This window comes from Carlito syrichta, unplaced genomic scaffold, assembly GCF_000164805.1.
Source record: "Carlito syrichta isolate Samal-C Ts95f unplaced genomic scaffold, Tarsius_syrichta-2.0.1 Scaffold304449, whole genome shotgun sequence".
In the NCBI taxonomy this organism is placed as follows: Eukaryota; Metazoa; Chordata; class Mammalia; order Primates; family Tarsiidae; genus Carlito; species Carlito syrichta.
In genome coordinates, this window is record NW_007248545.1 from 39610 (window position 1) to 49443 (window position 9834).

The 9834-nt window shown below is 43.8% G+C and overlaps 1 protein-coding gene across 3 annotated transcripts in view; it reads left to right on the forward strand.

Annotated features, from left to right (window-relative positions):
• The window catches only part of GGA2 (golgi associated, gamma adaptin ear containing, ARF binding protein 2), a 44181-nt gene that overhangs the window by 30503 nt on the left and 3844 nt on the right, over positions 1-9834 (forward strand). For all 3 annotated transcript variants that reach the window (XM_008059936.1, XM_021713308.1, XM_008059938.2), the window contains exons 10-14: positions 4061-4186; positions 4879-5001; positions 5283-5311; positions 5704-5837; positions 7789-7946. In XM_008059936.1, the coding sequence (XP_008058127.1) occupies positions 4061-4186; positions 4879-5001; positions 5283-5311; positions 5704-5837; positions 7789-7946 (570 nt within the window). The remainder of the gene's footprint in view (positions 1-4060; positions 4187-4878; positions 5002-5282; positions 5312-5703; positions 5838-7788; positions 7947-9834) is intronic.

A 9834-nucleotide genomic window follows, 5' to 3' on the forward strand; every position in this document is an offset into this window, starting at 1 on the left:
GCTGGCCAACAAATACGCATAGTTTCTATTCTCAGTTATACAATAGCTGGTTAGGACAGAAATAAATGCCAGCCTCTTATTAATGTCATTGTCAACAATCAGGCCTGCAAAAGAAAGAGAACCATGTCAGTCTTAAAGAGATTATGATATTCAACAATCCCCCCCACTTCATTTCTAGAAAATGCTTAAATCTAATAAAATGGAACAATTTTTGGAACACTGGTGTGTCTCTAAGAACATTATAAGGTCCCTGTAGAGATTTGTTTGGTTTGGGTATTTTACTTCGAGTTAATATGAAAAGGATAAGTGTCCCAAACAGCTTCAGTTTGCAGCCCCCATCCACCCTCTGCTTATTTAACTGGACCTGGAGCACCATTAGAGTCCTACAACATGATGATCAATTAAACTAAACAGAGGACAAAGATGTCTGCAATAACAATTTGTTAGTCTATTCCACACCTAGGCATCCTCTTCAGATGAAAAGAAAGACCTGCCTATCCGATCTGAATAGCTTATGTTTACTCCTAACATGAAAGTCTCCTATTGGCTACTTAACCAAAAAAGACTCTGAGCAACTCAATTTGTTAAACTTAAAGTTGAAAAAGGGTTGAAGAGAATTCTTTTGATCTTTACTCACTAATCCAGAGACAAAATGTATTTCTTAGTTTGCTTCTCATTTATCTTCCATTAGTAGACATCGTGTGCTCTTTCTTAAAATATAAATAGTAACTTGCTCTTTTAAAAAGAACACTATTCTTAGAAATGAGAGGCATTATTTCTCATCCTTTGGAGACAGATCTCCTGTCAGATCTCAGTTTCCTAATCTTCCAAAACGGAAATAAGTGCACAGAGATAATATATGGTGTTGGCCGGGAGCAGAAGCTCAAGCCTGTAATCCCAGCACTTTGGGAGGCCAAGGTGAGTGGATTGCCTGAGACCACAGTTCGAGAACAGCCTGAGCAACTTGGCAAGACCTCATCTCTACAATAAAAACCAAAAAAATTAGCCAGATGTGGTAGCGTGCATCTGTAGTTCCAGCTACTTGGAAGGTTGAGGCAGACGGATCACCAGAGCCCAACAGGTAGATGCTGGGGTGGCCGTGAGCATGCCACTGCACTCCAGCCTGGGCGATGCAGGGAGACTCCAACTCAAAAAAAATTTAATAATAACATATTGTGTTGCTATGAAGATAAAGCACAGAGGATGGTGCAATCTCGAAACAACACTCCCAGTCCTGTCCTCTAACCAAGCTTTACTGTCACAGGCTGCAGGTGCTTTCTACTTGCTTCCCCTCAAACTCAATGTACCTAGACGCAATTCATAATATTCTGTGCCACAGAACATTCCCAATTTCTCTCATTAATTTCTTCCAAAAAATATCCACCATACTCTAAACATGTCCAAGACACACTAAGTATAACTGTGGGAGAATCTAAGATGTATAATAATCTTTGACTTCATGGAACTTCCTTTAGCCTGAGAGATAAGATATAAACAAACAACAAAGGTACTACTACAAGTAGTATAAACTTAGTAGCACTTCACAGAGGCACAATCACTCTCTCTAACTTCTTCCTTTGTTAAAAATGTACAAGGGGGGGACTCAAAAAAAAAACCAAAATTATTTTTTTTGTTTTCCTGGATGAAAAAAGTCCTCAAAGGGAAACATTTTGCAGATGTGGAAAAAGTAAAACAAAAAACAGCAGAAGCACTAAAAGGCATTAAAATCGACAAGTTCAAAAACTATTTTTAGCAGTGGGAAAAAAATCTTGACAGGTGTATTTCATCAAACAGAGAGTACTTTGAAGATGACTGAAGTTAAAACATGAAAAATACACAATTTTTTATAAATAAATCCCATTTGTTTGTGTGTCCTCCCTTGCATAACTATTAAAGGTGGGATAGAGCCTTCTCTCCCTTTAATTAAAAACAAAAAGTTGATGACAAAGTTATTACAAGGTTTAAGTGTTTGGATAATCTAAACTTGGATAATTAACTCATCAGATATCCCAAAGAATATATGTGAACGTTTCTTTTTTTTTTTTTTTGAGTTGGAGTCTCACTTGGTCGCCCAGACTGGAGTGCAGTGGCTGCTCCCGGCCACCGCAGCCTCTCCTGCTGGGCTCCAACGATCCTTCCGCCTCAGCCTTCTGAGTAGCCGGAATTACAGGCATGCGCTACCACGCCCAGGTGATTTTTTGATTGATTGTAGAGATGAAGTCTCGCTGCCCAGGTGGGTCTTGAACCCGCGGGCTCAGGCAATCTACTCACCTCAGCCTCCCAAAGATGCGGGATTACAGGCTGAGCCACCGAGCCTGGCTTTTTTTTTTTTTCCTATAGAGACAAGGTCTCACTGTGTTGCCTAGGCTGGTCTCGAACTTCTGGGCTCAAGTTATCCTCCTGTCTTGACCTCCCAAAGTTCTGAGATTACAGATGTATGCCACCATTCCCGGCTGGATAGCAGTTATATTTCCCTAGGTGTAGCTAGCACCCCAGGTGCAGAACAGATGTTGTTGTTCCTGTTGTGCTGCTGTGGTGCCAGGAACAAGACAGAGGCAATTTAGGTTCTGAGGTTATTGGGCTTGGGGAGGGCATGACCTGAGTTGCCTCAGAACTGGTTTCCAGAAGAATCTAGGCTTGAGTAAGAAATCAGCAACTGGTCTGAAATCCTAAAAAGGGGTGGAAATTGAATATGAGAGGTAGAAGAAAGAAGATCCCATTGGAGGCTTGAGGAAAGGCTGAATGATCTCACAGAGGTCAAAGAAACAGCTGGAGTAATGTGTCTTGAAGAGGTCACCAACTTATGTATCCTTAGAGGCCAGGTAGGCCACCTGAATGAGCCACGCTGATGGGAAAAGGAAGGGACATCGGTAGAAACGGTAGAGATTTGCCCATAGCTATTTTTGAAAAATTGTTTGACTGTTTATTGAAAATCTCAAAATATGAGGAATAGTAGAATAAGTCCAGGGCATTCTTGACTCATCTTTAACAATTGTCACCTCATGGCTAACCTTCTGATCTTGTTTCTTCTGTACCTTTCTCTTTATGCCCATCTATGCCTAGTCTGTTTTGAAGCAAATTCCAGATATTGCAAAATAATTAAATGTTCAGTGTTCAGATAATTTCCTTGATAATTTTTCTCCTTAACCATCCATCTCTCACTGACTTTTTTTGAAAGTTTATTCTCAATGAGAATCAAAAGAAAACCCCACTTTGTTCTTGATTGTTATTTCTCTAGTTTCTCTTAGTGGACAGCCCATGCCTTCCTCCTTTACCCCATCGTTTTGTTTTCTTGCATGAAAAACAGGCCCCACCCGGGCTCGGTGGCTCAGCCTGTAATGCTGTGCCTTGGGAGGCTGAGGTGAGTGAATTGCCTGAGCCCGCGGGTTCGAGACCCGCCTGGGCAACTTGGCGAGACCTCATCTCTACAGTAAAAATCAAAAATCAGCCAGGCGTAGTAGCGCGCGCCTGTAGTTCCTGCTACTTGGAAGGCTGAGGCGGAAGGATCGCCGGAGCCCAGCAGGTCGAGGCTGCAGTGGCTGGGAGTGGCCAGTGCACTCCAGTATGGGCGACGGAGTGAGACTCCAACTCAAAAAAAAAAAAGAAGTTAGCCAAGCATGATGGCATGCTCCTGTAGTCCCAGTTACTCATGAAGTTGAAGGATCACCTGAACCCAGGAGGTTGAGGCTGTAGTGAGCCATGATTGTCCCACTGCAATCTGGCCTGGGTGACAGAGCAAGACCCCAACTCAAAGGAAAAAAAAAATGAAAAAAGTTTTGGCTCCTCATTGAAAGAGTCATATTCCAAGTGTGACTCCTGGCCATTTTGTCTGACAGCGCAGACATAGAATATGACCAAATGTGCTTCTTCCTATATTGGGAACTAAGCGTTAGGGCTTGGGGCCAGTAACCAGGCCATATGGAGCCTCATCATGCTATTGGAGGTGGGAGGCATGGATAAAAAACTCAGTCGAGCCATGTGAAGGCTACTTTGTGGAATGGCTTAGGAAGGATTGAGATGGTAGCTAAACCAGGGGGTTGATTCTTCTCTCATTTTTCAGCGGAGATTCTCCAGGCAAATGATCTCCTCACCCAGGGAGTTCTGCTGTACAAACAGGTGATGGAAGGCCGTGTCACCTTTGGAAACACAGTGGCCAGCTCAGTGGGAGACATACCTGTCTCCAGAGGTATGTGCAAAAACCTCTTTTGGTCTTCTGCCTTGTGGCAGCCTGCAAACCCCAAAAAAGAAGTGAAGCTTCTGGGTTATGGCATAGAAATGAGAGACCTTGCCCCTCTGATCCCTTCCTGTGAGAAGGGGTTTCACATAGCCAGACTCTGATACAGGAGCCACGATGAACTAACTGCCAGGCCAGACCCCAGCTTTGACTAAACACAGAAACAGATGATTCAGTTGTGCCTAGGTTTGAATTCTTCTCATGAGTACTTAACTTACTAGAGCTAGAAGACCAAAGCAATGGCCTTCCTCAGTGGCTCTTAGTCCTAGGCTAGCTGGAACACTGGTTAAAATGCAGATGCTTAGGTCCCTGGCTTGGACCTTCTGAATCGAGACTGCTTGAAGCTGAGCTGGGGTATATGTGTGTTTTATCAAGCACTGGAGATGATTCTGATCAGCTGTGGTCAGAAATCTCAAAGGGGCCTGAACTATAGAAGTCTTAGTCTGTTCCTGTCCAGGGACCTCTGAGGAGGACCTGTGATCTCTGCTACCTCGTAGTTTAGATTCCAGCTCAGGCTGTGTTCAAGACTTCAGCTGAAGAGAGATTCTTTTGATTAGGAGGTGGCCTGAGAGAAGCTGATAGGATTCAAGTAGAGACTTTGTTTTTATGTCTAACTGGCTTATTTTCGTAACTCTGTTTTCTAGTTTTTCAGAATCCAACAGGCTGCATCAAGAACTGTCCCCTGATTGACTTGGAAGTGGACAACACATCTGAGCAGGCTGGGACTGTGGCGCCATCTCTGCTTCATCAGGACCTGGCAGCCCTAGGTGAGGGTGGTGTTGAGGGGTACAGGCACAGGATGGTTCTGAGTAGGGAGAGAGAGTAAGCTGGTTCTCCTCAGGAAACAAATGACTGCTTCTGAGGCAACTGGGTGTACCAGGCAGTTCAGAAAAGTCGCTTTTGCTCACTAATCACAGATTTGTCATGGATGAGTGCAGTGACCTTGGTTAAGTCAGTTACTTGTCTAGGCTTTCTAGATGTCCTAGAAAGGGTGGGTGTGGAAGCAGGTGGTTACTGTTGTGCATCTCACTCTGTTCCTTTCTCACAGGAATCAGTGATGTTCCTGATACCAACAAGGTAAGGGCCAAAGAAGACGGAAGGGTCTTTCAAACCTGCCTTCACAAGGCAGTGCTGCCTGGTGGGGAGAGAGGTGCTGCTGCACTGTCCTGGTGGGACTTTCAGACTAGGAGGTCCTCAGTCACGTCCTCAGCCATCTTGTCTGGCTGGTACCCCCAGAGGAGACACCATTTTCTTCTCCTTCCCTCCTTACACCCCTTCTTCCAGCTTCTTGGAGGGCTGTTTATGAGCCGTAATGTCCCGCACCCTTTCTTTTTCCTCCTGCCCCCAGAAATGTCATAAGCCAGCACTGCAGCAGCTTTGATGGGCTCAGGAGAACTGTGCCACTGTTTTTGCCATGACCGACGATCATTCATACTCTGGCCTTATTTTAGCCATTTCTGATTTGACAGGTTGCCAGTCAGAATTGCTGTAAGGAAAAGAGTAACTCCTCTGCCAGCGTACCGCCAGATGGTGGTGTTCAGAACCCTTCCACAGGCAGGGACTTGCTGGAATTCCTGTCACCACAGTCAGCTCCAGGCCCTCTGTAAGTCTCTGGCCAACGGAAGTAGGAGAGTCTGGCTCCTGTGGGCAGTTTCTTCTTGTTGCATGAGGGCCGGGGAATGGTGCTCTGAGGTAGCCAGACACCTCTCATGCTGGAGAAGGGGTACCTTTCTGTGGAAAGTTTAATATGCTGCTTCCCCTTGTCTCCTCCTCCTCCCTGTCCTAAGTCACAGGAAAATTCTTGCATTGGCCAGGACATCTGAAAGGGTTTTAAGGACTAGTGGTAGTAGGTGGTGGTGATATTTTTGTTCTTTTTTCCCCCCCTAATTGCCTTAGTTAAGCAAAATAGTCCTAAGTTAAGCAAAATTTGACCTTAAAAAAGATATATATCCGAAAGTGCTAAATACCACTCCCTAAAAGCAATGTTGAATGTTCCTTCTTTGCTTTTTTCTATACATGTAGTACTGTGTTACCATGCATTATTATTTTTGCACAAATGAGATCATAATGTACAGACTGTATTCCGACATGACTTCTTCATATCACATTATGTCTTTGGCATATTTTCATATTCGCTTATATAAATATGCTTCATTCTTTTTTTTTATTTTTTGAGTTGGAGTCTCACTCCATCGCCCAGGCTGGAGGACAGAGCACCATTCCTTAGCATCGACCTGCTTGGCTCTGGCGATCCTTCCACCTCAGCCTTCCAAGTAGCCAAAACTACAGGCGCATGCTACCATGTCTGGCTAATTTTTGATTTATTGTAGAGATGAGGTCTCGCCAAGTAGCCCAGGCTGGTCTTGAACCCATGGGCTCAGGCAATCCAGTCGCCTCAACCTCCCAAAGTGCTGGGATTACAGGCTGAGCCACTGAGCCCAGCTGCCTCATTCTTTTTAATAGCTGTATTAAAATTCATTGTGTGGATACATTTAATCACTTTCCTCTTGTGGACACTTACATAATTTCCAATTTGGAGGCACTTGGGATGGGGAGTGTTTTTATTATAGATTCCTTAAGATAGTGGTTCTCTAATATATGAAGGTAAAAACATTTTCATAGATCCTGTTCATTTGCCTCTGGACAAGAAGCAGTTTGCCTTATCCCAAACAACTTGAGGGTGCCTGTTTTCCTGATAGAGAACAAGGAGCTCTGGTAGAAACAGATGTGCCAGGAGTTCATTCCTGTTGGCCACTCACAAGTTGTTTTCTGCAGTTTTATTTTTTTAGCCACGACGGAGGAGGTTACTTGTCTTTGGAGTGTAGTTTTCTAAAAAGTGGACAAGATGATGAAGTGTAAAGTGGTCAGGGTAATTTGCCTAGCTGATGTTATCACTCTGATGATCACATTTGGGATATTTAACTTGCTGAGCAACTTGTTGATTGTCTGACAGCTACAACATGAATAACCTTAATAATAACAGCTCTGGCCGGGCTCGGTGGCTCTGCCTGTAATGCCAGCACTTTGGGAGGCCGAGGTGAGAGGATTGCCTGAGCCTGCAGGTTCGAGACCCACCCGGGCAACTTGGTGATACCTCTTATCTACGATAAATAAAAAACTAGCCGGACATGGTAGCATGCACCTGTAGTTCCAGCTACTTGGAAGGCTGAGGCGGAAGGATCGCAGGAGCCCAGTAGGTCAAGGCTGCGGTGGCCGTGAGCATGCCACTGCCCTCCAACTTGGGTTACAGAATGAGACTCCAACTCAAAAAAAATAACAGCTCTAGTTTATTGGGTTCTTACTGTGTGCAGACACTCTAAGTGCTTTACATACATTGTCTTATTTAATTGTTATAACAGCCCTATGAAGTAGATACTTCTGTTATTCCCATGTAACAGATGAGGAAGCTGAGGCATAGGTTAGATTGCTTGGCTAAAGTTATATACCTCTCACTATTTGTATATGTGTATATATGTTTCTTCCTTATCTAGTTCCTCAGAAAACCTAATTCTTGGGATTTCATGTAATTTTTGCTACTTTTTTTTTCTCTGTAGCAATTATGTTGCACAGAAAAGTATCCCCAAGGAGGTGCCACCAGGTACTAAGTCCTCTCCAGGTTGGTCCTGGGAAGCTGGCCCATTGGCTTCTTCCTCGTCATCACAGAATACACCTCTGGCTCAAGTGTTTGTCCCTTTGGAATCTGTTAAGCCCAGTAAGTACCGCTTCACCTCCTTTTTTTGTTTCCTGGACATTTGTTAGACTTTCTGCTTTTTCCATTTCAGATTGGTAAGGGTGGCCCTTAAATTTGGTCAATGAATGGAGAAGTTTTTTGTGTGGGAGCAGAGAGTTAAGAGGTTGTTACTCAGTCCTTTACCTAATAGTTTTTATTAGTTTTCTCTTAGTATTGAGTATTGACACACTGAAGTTTATTGGCAAGCAGAAGTTAGTATAAGGGGCTTACTTAGGGATATGATGTTCATTCATTTGGCATTCAAGAAGAGCCCAAATTGACAGAGAGGAGACAGAACTAAACGGAATGGAAGATTTTGGCTAGGGTTCCTCCTTTTCTAAGGATCCTTTTTTTTTTTTTTTTAGTTGGAGTCTCGCTCTGTTGCCCAGGCTAGAGTGCCATGGCATACTCACAGCCACTACGGCCTCAACCTGCTGGGCTCAGGCAATCCTTCTGCCTCAATGTTCCAAGTAGCTGGAACTGTAGGCACCAGGCACGCACCACCACGCCCAGCTAACTTCTTGATTTATTGTAGAGATGAAGTCTTGCCAAGTTGCCCAGGCTGGTCTTGAACCTCTGAACTCAGGCAATCTTCTCGCCATTAAGTGCTGGGATTATAGGCATGGACCACTGTGCCCGGCCTAGGGATCCTCATTAAAGCAGAAAAGTGGATATTACCTTGGTTACAAAGGAAAGGAAACTGAAAGCCCAGCTAGTTAAGGTGCCTACAGTCCCTACACTAGTATGTAGAGCAGGAACAACTCAGGTCTTCTGTTCCAGGGCTATAGGCACAAGAATTCTTTGTTTTAGTTTTATAACTTTTTATAAGTCTGAAATTATTACAAAACAAACATTAAAATATAAAGTTAATGCTGGGTGCGGGTGGCTCAAGCCTATAAACCCAGCACTTTGGGAGGCTGAGGCGAGAGGACTGCCTGAGCCCACGGATTCGAGACCAGTCTTGGCAGCTTGGTGAGACCTTGTCTCTACAATAAATCAAAAAATTAGCCGGGCATGTTGGTGCATGCCTATAGTTCTAGCTACTTGGAAGGCTGAGGTGGAAGGATTGCCTGAGCCCAGCAGGTCAAGGCTGTGGTAGCTGTGAGTGTGCCACTGCACTTCAGCCTGGGTGACGGAGTGAGACTCTGACTCAAAAAAATAAATAATAAAGTTAAAAGCCAAAATGCATGTTCAGTATATAGTTTTATAACAGTATAGAATAGAAAAGTAAAAACAACTATATTGTTACCAGAGATGGAAGTTCTGTTAATGTCTTAATGTATTTTCTTCTTGTCTTATCCATGTACGTATATGTACATATAATTCTTAATTGACACCATAGCATGTACAGAATGTCATTTAATGTTTTCATGCCCTTAATTATTCTTAAAAAACTTGACTTTTTGGTTGGGCACAGTGGCTTACACGTGTAATCCCAGCACTTTGAGAGGCCAAGGTGAGGGAGTTGCTTAAGCCTAGGAGTTTGAGCCCAGCCTGGGCAATATAGTGAGACCTTGTCACTATAAAAAATAAAAGAATTAGCCAGGCGTGGTGGTATGCACCTGTAGTCCAACTACTTGGGAAGCTGAGATGAGAGGATCACTTGAGTCCATAAGGGCAAGGCTGCATGAGCTATATGATCATGCTACTGCCCTCCAGCCTGGGTGACAGAGGGAGAAAAAAAAGTTGACTTTTGATGAATCTACGAATTATACTATTAAATAGATATACTATAATCCATTTATCCAATCCCTTTCTGAAGGTTAATTTGTTTCTATCTGTGTGCTGTTAAGAATAGTACTCAGCCGGGCTCAGTGGCTCAGCCTGTAATCCTGCGCTTTGGGAGGCTGAGGTGAGTGGATTGCCTGAG